Genomic DNA, 19,315 nt, shown 5'->3' on the forward strand with positions numbered 1-19,315 from the left:
CCTACCCGGACGGCAGAAGGCTCTGCAGAGAGGATACAAATGCTGTTATTTTAAAAATACGAACGCCAAAGCAAATACAAATGCAGAGGGCAGGAGGCGGGACGGGAGCGGAGCCGCGACCACCCGCGCGCGCGGACACGACCGGGAGCTGCTGCCGCCCCCCTGCTCACCAGCACCATCGTCCCTTCCTAAACCGAGGTTACACTGGGTCTAATGAACACAGAATAACTTCCATTTCAGTTCTGGTCTTCTGGTACCTGATTGCAGCCTGTCTGAAAGGGACTCATGGATGTAAGGAACACTGAGCCCCTTCAACCGAGCTGGACAGAACAGCGAAGAATTAAACCCACAGAGCGTCAGAACAATTCCAACCCAACTCCCACAAAGAACCCATTGTGAAGAACAAAATCTCTTTGTCCTTCAAAAGAGGCTCCAAAATCCCTTCTACAGAGGGAAAGCGAGAGAGCAATGACAACGGCGCGGGGCGGCCCAGCACCGAATCCAGCAGCAACGACACGAGCCATTCAGATGAAAACAAGACAGTCTTTTAGTCACGCTATTTACATAGAAAATGAGGAGGCCGTGTCAGCTGCCAACTCCTTCTGGGCAGGGTTTTACTGTAACTGCTGGCAGTGGGCTGAGATATGAGCCAGCCACAAGAGAACGGATTCGAGCTCAGCAGCAGCACTACGAGGCTGGATAATTTAGCTCCTTCAACCCACTGGCCTGGTGTTATTGCGAGAACCCGACAGTCCTCCTCGGCAGTGTTTTAATAACCAACAACGTGCAACGGCTTCATCTGCTAGAAGAGCCCAGAGTACAGCGTGGTTCCTAAGATGGAGAGGATGCCGTATGATTTCGCCAGGGTTACAGGTGCTGGTATAAAGAAACATACATAAAAAATCCAAAATATTACCATTGTCCCTGAAAAGATTGTCTCCAAAACAAACGGGGAAATACCACCACTGAGGAAAAGATAAAATTAATTTTCTTCCTCTCACATAGCAGTTTTTAATCTTTGGTTCATGACATGCAACTATATAATTTTTTTTGGGGGGGGGAAAAAACCCAAACTCGCTGTGAAGAGATCCACAGAAAAAAAATTTAGGTAACCACAGAGTACAAGAGCTTGAAAACCGTTGTTCCGCTGGTTCCAGAGAACATCGTTAATTCCTCCTCCAAAGGGCTGAAGCTACGGGACGTGAACTAAAGCTCCTACGGACCCACTGCAGGAGCTCCAGGGACTGCAGGGACCGGGACTGCTGGAGGCTGCCAGATCCAGAGCGATTATAAAGGGGCAGACACCGCTGTGGGGCTCAGGGACAGCGGGGAGCGCCGCCTAAAGCAGAGCCGGGCTGCTTATTTCACAAGAAGGAGGGTGGTTTATGGGCCGCGTTGCAGGGTCACTAAATAAATGTTCTCTCCAAGGGGAAGCTCCGGCTGGGAAGACAGAGGGAGGGGTTGTGTTTGCTACCAGATCACAGCTGCCCCAACAGCCTTTCTCACACTTCTCTGGGCACTGAGGGCGGGTTTTCCAGAACTCTCGGAAAAGCAAGGAACAAGCAGAAATTCTTATTTTTTACGTTATCGTGAGTGTCATGGGATTGCAAGGGGTGAGCAGTGCCAAAGCTACACTCTGCTTCAAAGACCTTTAATCAGGGCTTTGTATTCCTCCCCCTATACCTACTAGTCTTTGGCTGAATCTCCCTTTTGATTAACTTAACTCCAGGCTTCTTGTTTGTTTCTTTCAAAGTTGCAGAAATAACTCATTTCTGAGAACAAACAAGCAAACAAACAACACCACCACAGAAAAGGCAAGGAGGAGCAGATGGGTTGATAAAGCAAAAGGTAACAAGAAATGTCAGTTGTGTATCTGGCCCCCACCACTCACATGATACAAGCTCCACAGGATCCAGAAATTAAACCTCTCACTCCATTACTATGGTATCGCTTCCCAGACAATTATCTGCTAAACCCTTCCTTCCCCATTTTACTCGAACAATGTACATCCCAAATATTTCTGCAGATCTCTGCCCTCCATCACGCATTAAAGATGTTCCACCCCATAATTAAGCAGACGCTTTATCAAATACCACTGTGACCTTTTTTTAACAGGAGCAAACAGCCACTTGGAGGACTGCCTTGATTAAAACGGTTTGGAAGCCCCGCTTCGGGTCAGAAACGGGCGATCAGCTTGCCCGCGGCCCGGCCGCGCACGGCACGACCACGGCTGGACTGCTATTTAATTGAAGTTTCTCGTCCCAGCTCACGTGCTGAAGGGAACACAGAACGAACCGCCAGCACCAGCGGGCACGCTCCTTTTATGCAACTCGACAGGCCTCGAATATAAAAGAACAGACCTGCAGAGATCCCGCGGCTCTAACAGGCGAACTCACGATTCTTCCGTCCCACTGCTCCTGTAAGAGCTCATTCCTTGGATCAGCTAAAAAGACCCAACCTCTTCCACCTAAAGATTTCACCATCCCAGTTCGGAAGGGTAGATGAACCGCAGGCACAAGAGATTTCAGTCCAAAAGCTCCTTTTCCCCCCATGCCTGCTGAGCAGGACTGAAGCACCATCAGTCCAAGTTTTAAAGATCAGGGGTTTTATCTGCTTAGCTAATTACAATTTTTACTTGCACATCTCAAACAGGTAGAAGCACTTTTTGTGTACTAACCGATCACAGTAAGCTTTTGCAGCTACAGTGAAGTATTACAATCAAGGTGCTCCGAATGTCGCCATCAGCATTATCCCCGACTAATGTGAATTTAATCAACTACAGATCTTTCTCTCCTCTGTAAATAAGGATAACATTCATTATTTACTTCACGGGGGTAGCTGAAGGCTGAATTAAATAGGCTTTTGTGAGGACTAGGATTGTGCAGAGTGGATTAAAAACTGTATATATATACAAATACATTACAATGAGTATTAAAATGTTTGTTATTGTACTTGCTTCTAAATGGACTCATTGAGAAACACTTGAAACCAAGTAGGGTAGTGTTCCATTTACTGTACTACAAAGAACTCGGTACATCCCCAGATGCTGCTAAGGCAAGCATCGTGTACCCCAGAGCAGTTACGGCCGTAGAAATTAGGAGTTTTAAGGATTTTTAAAGGAAGACAACTTTTTTTTTTTTTTTTTTTTTCTGATGAGCTAAGTTAGACTCATTTATTATAAACTGATAAGAGAAGCGTTTTCTAAGAGCGAGAAACTGGTCAAGCGTCTGTAAACATCACTGCTAATGCTGGAATTCCTATTTCCGACACCTTTGGCAAACAGCTCGGTGCGAGAGCAGGCGAGGCGAGAGCGGGGTGCCGGACTGTAGCTGCAGCCGCTGGTTCCAGAGCGTTCAGCAGGAAAAGCGCCCACGTCAGCGTTCTCCGGCCGGCTCGCCGAGATCCCGCCTGCGCCAGCCAGAGCCCCGCGATGGCTCCCGAGATGCCGCAGCAGGAAAACTGCAGGCGGGGCGGGTTAAACAAGCAGCAATGCACTCCAGATGTCTGAGGAGGACATCTGAAAGATCCAGAGCACAGGGAAGCACATTAAAAAAAAAAAAAAAAAAAAAAAACACCACCACCACACACCACCTCCTTCAATTCCATAAATATTTATACTAAATCCAAGAAACCGGCTGAGTTCGAACTTGTTCTGTATGAATCATACAGCACTTCCCTCACCCCATCTTCATTTAATGTGTTCTGCACAAAACCACCACAAAGGACATGCCACAGCTACGTCAGCTTCTTTTTTTTTTCTATATGCTAAGAGTACTTTTTGTAGAGCTCCTGCTTTAGAACAGATTACTTTCCAAAGAATATAAACAGAACAACTAAACAGCCTTATTTTCCTTGGCTAGCTCTTGTGTGGCATTCAGTGGTCCTCCAAGACAATTTAGATTCACAGAAATAGTTTCCTTTTAACTGGACAACTTTGATTTTCCTCACACAGCCATTTAATTACAATTAGCAAAGCACCACAGAGAAAACAGCTCCAATTCAGTAAACAGGAGCCAAGAAACAATTTTCTGAAAGGTTCTGCTCTGAAAGTGCCAAAACCTTCTAATTTTGCAAATATCTACATTTAGTTTCAGAAATGAGACACACTAAACGTTAACAATTCAATAGCAAAATTGGAAGTCACAATACCATCCCTGAAGTGCCACCGGTGTGCGCTTATGCCATTTGTAAAACAAGTAAATAGTCATTCTTCAAAAGACGGCAGCTATTCCAAAAGATCCACTCAGCAGCTTTGGTTTTCACTCATACTCTGCAAAGGATTGCTGGGCTGGGAACTTCAGATGGTAACTACAAAGGCTATTGACAATCTGCTGTCCTGGGATTTTTGGTTAAAAAACCCCATAATAAATATTGCAATATTAGCAATATTCCCGTACAGCTGTGCCATTCCTACCCTGGCAAAAAAAAGATACGCTCATCTACTGAATCTCGCTTCTAACTGCAACCCATCTTTAAAGGCAAAAAACCTATTTTTGCACGCTGAGGAATAAATATTAAGTCTTGCAAATCAGGGAGGTGTAATGCCGAGTGGTTTCCATGCCTGTCACATGGGTTTCCAGGAAAAACTACTGCTTTTTGAGCACGACTGGTTCCAAACTTTTCCTGGGAGAGCAAATATATTTCCTGGAACCTGCCAGCGATGCTTGGAAGAACAGGAGGAAAGTTATACACTGCGATGTTTGACTCTCACAGCTGACAAGGAACACTCCAAAATGACGAGGAGTAAAAAATGACAAGTCTTAAAACAATCAAAGATAGACTCTTGTAACAATGTGTTTTACGAAAAGACGGGAGCCGCATCTTTTTCAAAGTAACTAAGCTGTGCCTACCTGCTAAAGGCATACTTGCTATAAAAGGCTATAAAATTTCACTTCATCCCAAAAATCACCTACTCCATCCATGCACACGCCTTGTGGACGAGCTTTTCCTCCAAAGCCAAAACGAGGCACCGAGTGCCAGGCACCGTTTCTGGCGGGGAAGGCACCATGCGTAACTGCGTTTGACGAGGTCTCACTTCAAATGCTAACAACAACCAAGTTAAAAAGTGAAGAAAAAAAAAAGGTGTTACTTTTAAAAAACTTGGTACCACACAGTGCCATGAAACTTAGGTAAAGGAAACATTCTGAACTGCATTTTACACTTTTCCCCCCCTACACTCATATTAGTTTTTAACCGAGATAATCGGCACTTATATTCCTATTAAAACTAGATATCTAAAGACGTTTGATGAAGCCTCACCACCTCACTGGGGTTTCTGGACGACTTTTCCTTTGGCTAGCACCAATGCTGTGGTGGCCCCTGAACATCATCACTTCAGCTTCACCAAGGCTACGGGAGAACGCTGCATGAAGCTCTTTCCTAACAACTCAAAAGCTCGCCTTACCTTAGGAGCACCGCCAACCTACTACTGATGTTAAGAAGAAAACCCTCCCAACTCCAGCCACCTGTAAGATGAGGTTCCCAAGTTGACAGAGAGAACCCGAATCAAGAGCTCAGCTGTCTGGTCAGAACCGCAGCTGTGCCGGATGGCGCACGGGCTCTGCCCGTCCCACCCTCACCCAGAAGATGTGCCCGTTACACACGCCGAGCTCCACGCGCCATCGCCTCGCCCTGTAGGGACAGCCACGAGAACGTCAGCTTCCCCCTAAAAAAAGGCTGCTAGAGGACATCTGCCTCCAGGGAATTAAAACTGTGCATCATGGCACCCATGGCCTATATGTTACTGCACCCGGTGTCCTGGCATAGAATCAGAGAATCATTTTGGTTGGAAGAGACCCTCAAGATCATCGAGTCCAACCATAACCTAACCTAACTCCGGCCCTAACAACCTTATCCATGCACCTTTCAAACCCCTCCAGGGACGGTGACTCCAGCACTGCCCTGGGCAGCCTGTTCCAATGCCCCACAGCCCTTTGGGGAAGAAATTGTTCCCCAGATCCAACCTCAACCTCCCCTGGCGCAACTTGGGGCCGTTTCCTCTGGTCCTGGCGCTTGTTCCTGGGGAGCAGAGCCCGACCCCCCCTGGCTCCAAGCTCCTTTCAGGCAGGTCAGAGATCAGAAGGTCTCCCCTCAGCTCCTGTTCTCCAGCTGAACCCCCAGCTCCCTCAGCCGCTCCCATCACACTTGTGCTCCAGCTCCTCATGGTGCCCACAGACCAGCCGTGCGCCGGCACGCGCCCACGGCACCCACGGCGCCCACGGCGCCCACGGCACCCATGGCGCCCACGGCACCCACGGCACGCACCGGCTGCCCTCCAACACACGCGGCTTTTACTGACCGGGGTGGGAAACGACGACTCTGTGTGCCCAGCGATCCTTCCAAGCTCATTTCTAAAGTGGTTCTCAGGGAGATGCTGCAGACCAGATGATGAGGAAAAAACTGGCTGGCTTCAAAAGAGAAATTAAACCGAAAAACACTCATGATTCTTTTAACACTGAAAAAGTATAATACCGTTTTTGTAAACTCTCCTCCAGAAACTTGTATTCATCACTACCTCATACTATTATCAGCGAAAAATTATAGGCTCTGTCCTGCTGGATTCTTGTCAGTGTAAACAACTTCGCTAAATTGCTTGGCACACTGTCTGCATGCAGCATGTTAAAACTCTGCCGTCTATGCAGCCAAAATCAAATATAAAGGCCCATCTGTATTAATCCTCAAGAAGAAATTAATAGACAACTATTTTCATGCAAAGCAGATATTTAAAAAAGGCAAAACCAATACATATGGATGAACTTTTCATTCATAATTTTAGATGCCCCACAATGAAGACTGTTGTTCGAGCTTTATTTTTCCTCTAGCAGCTCTCCATACAATACGGCGCATTGTTCAAACTCCAGAGCAATTTAAGGTTTTTCAGTGTCTCCTAAGAATCCCTGGATTTATATCCAAAGAGACCTGGCACTGTAACAAACTTGACTTGTGAGTAACAACTTACAGCCTTTAAGCAAATTGCTCATTAGCACAGAATTCAACTTACTGCTACAAACCTCGCTACCTCTTATCTCAGAAAAAATATGCTGCCTATCTTATCTACCGAAAGTTGTGGGATAACCCACTATTGTACTTGCTCGGTTTTTTTAAATTTCCTTGTTTGAGTTCTCAGTACAAATGCTGAGCCAGCGTCAAGGATGAGGAGAACAACAGAACTTCAGGGAAAAAATGCTTACGTATGACCTACATCTATCTTGCCTTTGATGAGCGAGGAAAAGAAACCGAATTTTGATGTCAGTACCGAAAAGGATATTCCCAACTTCACGCTAAGAGGAAATGAGTAAGAAAAGCCCAACTGTGAAGCTGGAGCTCTTTTGTTTTTTCCTGGAGACAAAAGATATTGAAAAAGCCAAACCCACAGAATTTTCTACAAATGGGGAACATTCTGTAGGTGCATCTTAATTTACATGACTTTGACCAGAAATTTCACACCGCATTACAAATAAGAAGACTTAATTCACCTTGAAAGATATTTTTATCCCATCTATTATTCCACTAATTTTTAACAGTATCGAAGAATAGTATTGAAGTCTTTTTTATATATTTAGAAACTAAACCAAACTTTAGAGTTAACAAGAGAAACTGATCTTATGAACCCAAAGTAAAACACAAGGTCAGCAAACAAAACTGATGGCAGCTATTCTTTAGAACTTAGGAAAACACGTTACATCTCATTAAAAAGCAAATGAAGTCAGCAGAATCTGTTTCGGGTGCCTTCTTTGACATCAAAGTGGCCTTTTTGGGATGAAATGCCTTTATCCCAAAAGACTCGCAGTGCCCTCAGAAGCTATGGGGCTGTACAACTACCACCTCGGGCTTCACTGGTACAGGACGGCAGTGAAATAATTACGTAATACGCCACTAACAAATGTAAGCTGTCCTGAAACCAAAAAGGGGTGTTTTTCTATAAACCTGGATCCAATTTTCTTCATTAAAAAAAAAAAAAAAAATATAAAACAATCCAGCCTTCTGGACTGTCCAGAGAACTCTGTATAACTATTTTGAGTGCTCCAAGCCTCATAACGTGCCTGGGGGATTTCTTAGCATCTTATTGCATTTCTTTATACCTTTCCCAGCACAGCAGTTCAAGCCTTGAGAATGCAGTAATAACACAAAGCATTTGAACGCGGGCGAGAGAGGAAGGAAGACAGAAATCCATCCGCCTTCCAACACACAACCATCTGCATGCTCCCTTAGATAAGCGACAAAACGAAACGAATCTGCACCTTCTCATCCATATTCTACGGGAAACGAGGAGCCGAAACTCGCGGGGCTGTCCCTGCACCCATCCCATCCAAGAGCTGTGTCACCTGCCACATGTTTTGCTGAACTCTGCGCCCTCCTGCCGCTGCCCCACACACCAGCCCCACGGACGGAGAACATTCAGCTGAAGTGAGGGGAGTTTCCACCACCGAACAAGATGCAGATGTTACACCTCTGGATCCCCGCCCGGACCGAGCGCCCACCGTTCGATGGGAAGCGCTGGGAATGGAGACCGGTACAAAACGGTTCTGCTTCGTGGCCGTGGCACCTTGGCAAGGACAACAGGCTGCCAAGAGCTTCCCGATGTCTCTGAGCTCGTTAGGAAGAAAACAACGATGCGAAGATGAAGCACTATTCATTAAACTGGCCACTGTTGATCCCCGGCAGCAAAGGTTTAGCAGGAGGGCATCAGACGTATTCACGCTATCGGCATCCAGATGCTGAGGCAACAATTCGCTAATTATTTTTTCTTTTCTTTCTTATTGCAGCAAATATATGACAACAAATTGCTTGAAATGGCTGATCATTAAGTGTCACTTCCCCACTGGCAAAGACTAAACATTCTCATTTGAATGATTTAAGAGTTTTATTTCACTGGAGAGGGAGGCGAAACTCAACTGTTCTCTTTCATGCAACTTGTTAAGAAAAGCACCACGTTGTTAAAATCAAGATTTTACTCCAAAAGCATTAGAGTTGAGATTACCACGGAGCATCACGAGGAGCTCAAAGCTAGTAATGATATTAAGAAAACACTCAAAAGGATGCAAATTATCAGTATAAAACAACCAACCTGTGGCTCAAAGTCATCGACCCCCTTTCAAAAACCCTCTTGCCTCATCTCTGCTTCTAATCCTTTCGCCAGCTGTGGCTGTGTCAATGACATGAGCGCGCAGGACTCTCCATCAGATCACCGAGTCACACAGGTGTGGAGCCCAGCTTGTCCAACCCTCCTGCTCAAAAGCTCAACTGGGGCGGGTTGCTCAGGGCCACGACCACCTGGGTTCTGAGCATCTCCAAAGACGGAGACTCCACCACCTCTCCGGGCAACCTGTGCCAGCGTTAGACCAACCTCACAGAAAAAAAAAAAAGATCTTATGTTAGAGAAAACAGTCACCTTCAGTTAAGTTTCCACACTACAAGGCGGTCAGCCAAACCTGCAACACACCTTTATTTCTTAATGGTTAATGGGAAAACTTCCAGATTTCCCATTTGCCCCCAACCGCAACAACAGGAGCACTTTTCTGCCCAGAAAGCAGAGCCCATCTCCATTAGTCACCATTCTACTTTGTTCCTCCAGACCTCCACCGAGTAAACCAAAACCAGAAATACATTTTAGGAGCTGAACAGCACTCTGTCAATGAACGTTCCCCACCTCGGCACTGAACCTCGCCGAACAAACCGCTGTCCGGACCTCCTGCTGCGCAGGGAAAAGCAGGACTTGTCTTGGGATGCACTCCATGTCAAGCTAAAGGGCTGCCAAACGCACGCGATGGACGAACTTCTCCTATTTCTTACGTACAGATGCGTCTCTTATCCGTAAGCCGCGGCTACAAATGAATGGCGCAGAGTTCCAGTGGCTTGTGCCAGAGGTGAAAGATTAAAACCACCAGTAGACCTCATAAAACGATAACGACACGTTTCACCAGCGTACCGATTATCACAAGACACATGAGCATTCCAAGAGAATCTAAAGGAATAAGGAACTCACCTCATTTATTTCCTGTGGCATACAGGCCCATAATTCTTTCCTCTGAAATTTCAAACCTATTTTCACACCAGATAATGTATTTGCATCCTATCCAAAATCTGCAAAAGTACTTTTCAGGAAGGCATCTATTTATAAGTAGTTCAAGTATGACCTTCGATAAATCCTGATTTAGTTTGGAAGGGCACTTTGTTGTCAATACAGTTACTTGCAGCAGTGTCTTTGAGAACACAAGATCCATCACTGGTGACACAACTCACTTCTAAAATAAATACTATGGCAGAGGCATGGAAGATCTGTAGGCATCTCCGAAACTCCCTTGCAGCTCAGGGCAGATGTTGCCAGTGTTTATACTTTTTAAACCAGTGGGATATAAACACCTCACTATAAACACCACTGAAGTTTTGCTTTGCTTTTCTTCATTTTGTGTGTTTATTTTAGTGTTACAAATGTTAACTCCCACAATAAGGAAAACAGCAACAGATGTTTAAGCTAAACAAAGACTGCTATAGTAGAAAGTGTCCCTTAAGCTGTTCTTTTGCTTTTGAACTATTAAAGCTAAGATCTGGTTAAATAACAATGATTGGAGAAGAGGGTGGGGGGAAAAGGGGCTGGAAAGAATCTTCCATAAATATTAGGCATAACTATAAAGAACTGAATTAATGAGCCAAAACGACAGGTTTTTGGCCCCAGTCAACAATACACTCGGGAACACGTACCACGTAAGTAGCATTTTATGCAAAACTTCAAGGTCTTCATCAGAAGTTGTCAATCGCTTCCAAGGAATGCACTGGTAACTACAGAGAGCAATTAAAAAGTTCAGGGATCCTGCAAGTGGTTTTTCTTTTTTTTTTTTCCCCCCCCCCCCCTCTTTTTTTTTAACTCGTTTTCTTGCTGTAATGAAGAAAGCACGGGATAAGAAAGAGCTTGAAAACTCAACTCTACTGAATCCCAGCTCCATAATTATTTAGTACTGATGGGCAAAGCTCAGCCTTCTGTAAAAGACCTTTATTCGAACAAACATATACGTATTTGTGCAGGAAAGAAGAAGAAATGCAACGGGGATATTAACAGTTCTACAGGGAGCCCCTCCACTTCCTGAAGGAAAGAAATGTGGCCGGGCTAATTTAATGATAGAAGAGACGGTATTTGCCAAAGAGAAGTTCAGCTCTCTGCCTTCTGGCCCGGTCCTTTTCTGAACAGTGCGAACAGATAGCTCCTACTCCTGTGTCCGCTCCTGTTCGTCCCTTCCCTGACAACTACACCAAGTTTATTTTCCAAACGAACACGGAAAGCGTTCCCGCTGCATCAGAAGAAAGGTTTCTGCGACGCTTGTGTGTGGCTACAGCAAACACAGGTCCCCTGCCAAGCCGAATTAGCTCAGCGGTGCCTTTCTTTCTTTCCAGCCAAAGCCAAGCCATAACCACCGCTTCAAACTGCACGTAGAGAAAACTCCAGCAGACGAAGCAGCCGATGTTACGCTGTTACCGCGGGCACCTCGGAGCGGGCTGGGGCGGGAGCGGCGCGGCAGGCGGACTCGGGCACAGGAGGAAAGAAAAGAGTGGAAAAAATGCTCCGTTTTCCAACGGGTTGTGTAATTCTGGGGCCGGGGAGCGGGGTGGGGGGGGGGGGGCAGGAGGGGTGTGCGGGGCCGGAGGAGGGGGCGGCACCGCGGGGCGGACAATGCGCCGCTCCGTGCGGGGCGGGCGGGGAGCGGGGCCGGGGCCCGGCGAAGCGGGCTCGGGGTCCCGGCGAAGCGGGCTCGGGGTCCCGGCGAAGCGGGCCCGGGGTCCCGGCGAAGCGGGCTCGGGGCCCCGGCGAAGCGGGCTCGCTGCCTCGGGCCGCCCCGCGGGGCCGGCAGCGGCCGTGCCCAAAAGCTGCTCGGGGTTCGGAGCAGAAACGCGCCTCGGCTCTCACGCCCATCTTGCAAAGCGTCGCTGCGGCGGCAACGCCGAGCAAAAAAAAAAAAAAAAAAAAAAAAACAAAAAAAAAAACTTTAGCTGCCGCAAAAACCCGCACGGCCCTTTAGGTTAGTCTGACTGAAGTTATCTCGAAGAAAAAATAAGTTAACGCGAAAAATACTACTTGTAAAAAAAAAAAAAAAAGGGAACAGAAAAATCACATTAAAAAAAAACCCCGTCCCTTTAACAAAGCCTTAACGACAGCAACAACAAAGCCTTTAACAAAGCCTTAGCGACAACCAACAGTACAGATTTCAAGAGGGGGGGGGAAAAAAAAAAAATATCACAAAGGACAGAAAACACACCCGGCAAAAGACGCTTCGTGAAATGAAAGCGTTACCTTCATAGCAGAGAATGCCGATGTTGTTGTTCATCTTGTCCAAGTACTGGTAGTTCAACAGGTCCATCTTCATAAACAGCATTTATCGGGCTCGCAAAGAAGACCAGCTCGTTTGCTTCCGCGCAGGTTCAGGGAGCGGGAGGCCGAGCAAATGGTGCCGAGCAGCTCCCGGCTGCCGAAACTCCCCCAGCACAAGGCCCGGCCTCCGGGTGAGCAAAACAAAGCGACGCAAGGGAAGTCGGGGGGACCCACGCACACGCACTCGCCCTCCCGAACTTCGGGAAACTGCAGCTCGCGGCGCCCTTCGCTGCGGAGAGGTCTGTCTGGGACCTGTTCGAAGTCTTTTTCCAATCGAAACAAGGAAAAAAAAAAACCACACAAAAAACAGGAAAAGGAAAGGAAAGAAAGAGAGCAGGACGAGGCGCGCGCGCGGACAAAGCGCGCGGAGCCGCGGCCGCCGCGCGCCCGCGCTGACAGCAGCCGCGAGCCGTGACGCCACGCGCCGGCAGCGCGCATGCGCCGCGCATCCCCGGAGCGCCTCGGATGTCGGGGATGTTTTGTGCAGCAGGTCAGGCGCTAAATGCACCCGGGGCTCGGGGGGAGGAGGAGGAGGAGGAGGAGGAGGAGAGAAGAGAGCCCGGCCCGCTCCGTGCAAACGCTCCCGAGCAACTTTCTGGTCGGAAGCCCTGAGCGGGAGAACAGGGCTAAATCAATCTGCTAAAAACTAATTCTTCAACGGTCTTCGCTTAATTTCCCTCTGACACATCCCAACGCTGTTGCAGGGGAAAAGAATGCCGCTTTACGGTAACGGGACAGACAACTAAAACGAGAGAAAGGAGGTACAGCGGGCACATGTGCATGTGTAGGGACAGGTACTGCGTACTCAGAGCTACAATTCCACCCGTCCGCTAAACTAAACACAGCAGATTGTGTCGTGCATACTCAAAGATATTCTACACCAATGCTTCAGACTAAACCAGCCATTTAATCAAGACAAGTCTTAGCCCTTTAAGATATAAACTGTAATAAAAAGCCATACCTACAACATTAACGAAAGAGAGGCATGCTTGTTCCATATGAAATGCAAGTGTCTTATGTAATTATGCCAAAGTTTTTTGGGAAGATATTTCTGATATGTGCAGTTTTTAATAGATAGCATCCCTGAATTTACAGTAATGCAACACATGTTATGGATGCTTGGGAAGGATAAGAATAAACAAATAAAATAATATTAAAGAAAGAAGGAACAGTGGGTATGTGTGTATGCGTAGAGACAGGTACTGTGTATTCACACAGCTCCAGTTCCATCCATACACTACCACATTTGGTTTTTAAGGGCTCCCAGCAGTTAAACATCCTGTGTGCTGCATTTCTACCGGCTGCCGAAGCTCCAGCTGAGCCCACACAAGCGATGGAGATGTTCGCGGCGGCCGCTCTCATCTCAGGATGTGGTCTGCCCTTCCGCAGGCATCGCGAAGCCTCGTGCTGCTCAGACAGATGTGCGCGACTCATCGCAAGGGGGCAGAACATCTGGACAGGTGTAACTCCCCCTCAGTTCGCATTTCCTGGGGCTGATCAGCACCTGAAGTCCGATTTTACAAAACAAGAGAAATAAATACCGGAGAAGTTTGGTCTAGGACAAACCAAAGAAGCTGACGGGGTCCTAATCTGCCCTCTGCCCTGCGGCTTGGAACATAACTCATCCCTGCCATCCTGGGATGGAGAATTTTAACGGTGCACGCGAGCGGACTGCAAGAACCAGGAACAAACTTCCATTTTCACGCTGAGAATGTCTCCCCTCTGCTAGAGGAGGGCAAGATATTCCATTACAGAGGCAACTCACGCAGCGACATTTTGTCAGGGCGTTCTGAAAAGCACTGCTTGAATGTTCAGGATGTTTCAGTGAGACCACGTAATCCAGTTAAAAGTTACTAGTGAGAAATAGGAATAGGACATTTACCTCCAAGGAAGGTTCCCCAGAACCCAAATAAGGTTTCTCCTCACTTCAAATACGAAAAGTAGCCCTGTGTGTTGTCTACTTATGCGCTTCAATTGAAGGAGAATGTCCACTAACAGTGCCGAATTCAACACAGCAGGTCACAAATTACCTGAAAGGAATTCAGCATTGCTGGGAAGATGAAGGTCAAGAAGCATTTATCGATTATTTATATGCAAAAAGAGCGCTCTCCTCATCGAAGCGCTATTAATCTTTAAGACTTTAACACGGTGTAAAAGCTCACTTAATGCTGAGGTAACGCAACATTTCTTGGATAGTACCTAATAAAACCGTTGCAGTTGTTTTCTTGCCTCACAGGATTTGTTCCCACAAAAGCTGCAACCACGTACCTCCAGACCGAAACAGTGCAGGGTATTTTCTAGAAAGAAAAATGTTTCAAATAAAGAACATTACAATTTTCAGCAAGGGGACTAGGAGTTTTACACAGCAGATCGTGTTGTGCATTCTCAAATTCAAAGATATTCTACACCAATGCTTCAGACTAAACCAGCCATTGTAAAAAGGCATCAAGAGAAGTCTTAGCCCTTGAAGATATAAACTGTGATAAAAATCCACACCTACAACATCAACAAAAGAGAGGCATGTTTATTCAGCATGAAATGCAAGTTTCTTATGTAATTATGCCAACGCTTTTGGGGAAAATACTTCTGATACATACAGTTTTTAATATAGATAGCATCCCTGAATTTACAGTAACACAGCACATTTTATGGATGCTTGGGAAGGATAAGAACATACAAGTATTTAATCTTTCCAATTTAAAGTACTTGAATTTGTGTGGGAAGTGCAGGTGACGAGGAAGAAAAGCAAGCAATATTCTACGCCTTGCATATAATGGAGCAAGGCATTATAGTTCAAAGTCCACTATACATTCCTCTCTATATTCAAAGACGCGTGTTTCTTCAAGTTGTTTGGAAATTCAAGGTTGGGTATTGTCTACAAATCACCGGCTGCTCAGTACTGCTGTCCAGACACTAATAAAGAAGTAAGGTCTTCTTTATTAGACCAGTAGTCGCTGGCTGACAGGTTTTTAGACGGTAATTATCACTTTATTATATGAATGGCTTTCAGCAGTACAGGATACACTATGATTAACGCTTGTCAAACATTGCATAATGAACATCTTAAGATGCTTCACATTAAATAATAATAAACTGGTACCGAACACTGGGAGATTTATGAATTTCTAAATTAAAAATATCTATACTGAAAGTAAGGCGATGCCTAGGAACGAATATGGGGGGAAAGTATCAATGTAAATGCATCTCAAGCATTCTGAAACCAAACTCCACGCATAGGAAAACTTCATTTGAAAGAAAACAGCTCAACAAATCCAAGTCCAGCAGACATTAACCCCAAATACCGACAGGGTGACTGTCGAGTGCTCTGTTCCCGAGAGCCAAGAATTCCCAACTGCTCCATCCAAGCTGCTGCTCATCAAACCTTCCGCAGTCTGAGGTACCTGCCACCGAACTGAAACCCATCATCAACGCATCCGCAGGTCAGGTGTGAAATACACAGAAAAACAAGCTATTAACATCACCCCAGCACCTTTGTTAGTTCATTCTGTTATTCTACGGGTTGATAGTTGCAAATACAATTATGTGCTGTGGTATCTCTGTGTCATATTAGCTAGATTACTTCCTATGGGATTGCACACACTTATTCTGTAAGGCAGATAAATACCTGTATCTTATATAAAAAATGTTTAAAACACTGCAGCTTTTAACACAATAGCATCCCCTAGAGGTAACTGAAAATCCACGTGTCTTTCTGAATAACTGGGGACTTAACATCAAAGTACATTAGATTTTTTTCCAATTAGATCACATAGCAGATGAGATAGTTCAACCTCTCATGATCACCTGATTGGAAAGCAAACTAAACTCAGTCTTCACACAAGACTGTCTTATCACACACGTATTGTGAGGCAAGGAAAGCAAACGAGAAATAAAAAAAAGCGGTGGGAAGCAACTGGTGTGATGGGCTCAACCATCCAGGTTCCTGGTGTTCCTGTGCAGGGGCTGGCCTGGGCAGCAGGACCAGCGTCCCGGCAGCTGCAGCACAGCAGGAGCTGTCGCTGCAGCACAGCAGTTCTCGCTCTCCCTGCAGCACAGCAGTTCTCGCTCTCCCTGCAGCACAGCAGGAGCTCTCACTGCAGCACAGCAGGAGCTCTTGCTGCAGCACAGCAGTTCTCTCCCTGCAGCACAGCAGTTCCCTCCCTGCAGCACAGCAGGAGCTCTCACTGCAGCACAGCAGGAGCTCTTGCTGCAGCACAGCAGTTCTCTCGCTGCAGCACAGCAGTTCTCTTGCTGCAGCACAGCAGGAGCTCTCACTGCAGCACAGCAGTTCTCTCCTTGCAGCACAGCAGTTCTCTCCCTGCAGCACAGCAGTTCTCTCCCTGCAGCACAGCAGTTCTCTCGCTGCAGCACAGCAGTTCTCTCGCTGCAGCACAGCGGGAGCTCTCGCTGCAGCACAGCAGTTCTCTCCCTGCAGCACAGCAGGAGCTCTCACTGCAGCACAGCAGTTCTCTCCCTGCAGCACAGCAGGAGCTCTCACTGCAGCACAGCAGTTCTCTCCCTGCAGCACAGCAGTTCTCTCGCTGCAGCACAGCAGTTCTCTCCCTGCAGCACAGCAGGAGCTCTCACTGCAGCACAGCAGGAGCTCTCCCTGCAGCACAGCAGGAGCTCTCACTGCAGCACAGCAGTTCTCTCCCTGCAGCACAGCAGTTCTCTCGCTGCAGCACAGCAGTTCTCTCGCTGCAGCACAGCAGGAGCTCTCTCACTGCTCTTCTCACAGCTGCTTTCACCTGAGCACAATCTGAAAAAAAAGTTTGAGAAACCTGGTTTGCAAAGAGTCACAGTGCGTGCTATTAATGCAGTACACTGTTGTGTCACTGGCTCTTAAATGCTGATAAAACTTTGCTAGTACAAAAATATGTAGTCCTGGCTTATTTGAGCAATAATATAAAAACAAATCCTTACACTTGGGTATTGTTTGTTTACCTCAACTCTTGCAGGAATAAAATGGCAATTCCTTAATATATCAAGCCCATAATATGAGATTGGACAGTAAGAGTTCAGTTCATATGGTATTTACAGCACTCAAACATATATTGAGCTGCTTACGAACAAACGTTTCCGAGCAAGCTACCATGGAGCTTCTCCTTTGTGCTTCCCAAAATGGTTTGGGTGCAGTTTTACGAGCTTAGTCTACACTCGGTGCCATGCAACATCTTTCAGTGGGAAAACGCACGACATTGGCTGAAAATCAAGATGGTAGAAGAACAATGTGTGAGCCGTCCGCTTGGAGAAACCTGAAATTTCACCCTTGATGACCATCAGCAAAGAGGATCTATTTCTCTGATATGGAACACCACACAGGACTGCTCAGTATAATTCCATTTTTGAACAGACGAAAGCATCTGCTGCAGCTCCTGAGGTCAGACGGGCATTTCTGATTTACCACCTATGAGCTGATACCTCAATACGCTACGAGGAGGAGGTGAAGAAATAAAGCAAGAGCACTTAGATACAGGTTTTACCTTTTTTCTTTAACTAAAAACTGAGCAAATTTTAGTTAATAGCTGCTAGGTGGCGATGTGCCTGAAGGCAAAATGCTGGTTTTCCTTTTCTATGCTCTCAGCTGCAGAGTTGCTGCACTTACCACCTCGGTTTTTATTCTTTCACAGGAAAAAAAAAAAGTAAACAAGAATTCTTATTAAAGCAAGATGCGGCGTTTGCTTTTAAATACTTCCAGATATGATACGGAAATACGGTTAAAATGCATTAAACGTGCAGGAAGCTCAGAGATGCATAAGGAAAATGACATTTAAAGTTTCTTGCAAAGAGTTTCTTAAGAGCCAAGCCTCTGAGTTCCACACGGAATAATGCAGAACTAGACTCTTCACTCAGTGAGTGAGATACCACAAAATATACCAACTTTATATACTTCTTATGAAGCATTAAGTAATGATGATTACACCAGTGAACAAAAGATATCAAAGCACGTGTACTTCCAGATCTTTTTTTTTTTTTTTTAAACAGAAAGGTTCACGGCAAATAGATTTTAGTGACAAACTACCTTCTCCCTTTCACAGCCTAAAAAACAAAAAAAAAGAAAAAGAAAATAAAAAAGCCCCACTAGGCAGAGCATCTCTGAGCTAAAGCTAGCACATGCCTTCTTGTTTTACCTGTCCTTTATTAACTAAAGGTTTCCGCAACGGGTCGGACATTACAGAACACAAAAGATACTTTTGTTCTTAGCAGTGGAGTTCCTCACGACTGAAATATTAGGCTTATGCCTAATATTAAGTGGTAGCAAAGTCAGTTGTACATTCCCTTTCATTCTCGTCATACCTTAACTTACGCAATCCTGCTAAAAAAATCAAAAGAACTATCTAGCAAGGCAATGTGTGTACGATACGCGGGTATCTGAACGGCATGTGCAGCGCTAACTCGGGTTCTGCAGCCGCCTGTGCCCTGAAGAACCAAAGCCAGCAGCCATCCCAGCCTGGTTTCAGTTCCCTACCGGCCTAATGCGAACAGAACTGCCAGGGAATCCACAAATATACTGACGCCCAACAATATCTAGGGATATTCTGGGACCCAGGAACAGATGGCAATGGCTCGTCTGGACTGCGGGGTTTTTCAGCGTTTAGCTGTTCTGCAGTCGTTATTCTATATTACTCGCTTTTTTGAAGACACAGAGATTTTTAGAAGCGTATCACCGCGAATGTAAACAAAAAATAAGATCACTCGTAAATATCTAGCAGTTTAGAACCAGCCAGGTCCTATCAGGTCAAAACACGGCGCCGCCGAACAGCTCAAAAAGGTTTTTGGTTCACGCGAGCCCGTCCTCATCGGCAAGAGCTTTGCAAGGAGGGTGAGCAGGGGCACGCGGAGCACCCGTTCGGCTCCTCTGCCTAAAACTGAGTAACTTCCACAAGGCTGCGGGGCAGGGGAGAGCGTGACCCAGGCGACGCAGGTTCTCCCGGGTGAGACACAAACCAGAGC

General features: G+C 46.2%; 1 protein-coding gene across 3 annotated transcripts in view; it reads right to left on the bottom strand.

The window, feature by feature from the left end:
- Positions 1–19,315, bottom strand: part of VGLL4 (vestigial like family member 4) — a 94,130-nt gene that overhangs the window by 37,642 nt on the left and 37,173 nt on the right. Inside the window, exons 1-2 of one of the 3 annotated variants that reach the window (XM_065642328.1) lie at positions 12,284–12,359; positions 10,702–10,779 (exon numbers count right to left, since the gene is read on the bottom strand). The exons of 1 other annotated variant lie outside the window; for it this stretch is intronic. In XM_065642328.1, the coding sequence (XP_065498400.1) occupies positions 10,702–10,741 (40 nt within the window). In that variant the 5' untranslated portion in view covers positions 10,742–10,779; positions 12,284–12,359. Of the gene's footprint in view, positions 1–10,701; positions 10,780–12,283; positions 12,736–19,315 lie in introns of those variants that run through there. One more of the 3 variants, XM_065642326.1, reaches the window with a different exon arrangement.

This window comes from Caloenas nicobarica, chromosome 11 (assembly GCF_036013445.1).
Source record: "Caloenas nicobarica isolate bCalNic1 chromosome 11, bCalNic1.hap1, whole genome shotgun sequence".
NCBI lineage: Eukaryota > Metazoa > Chordata > Aves > Columbiformes > Columbidae > Caloenas > Caloenas nicobarica.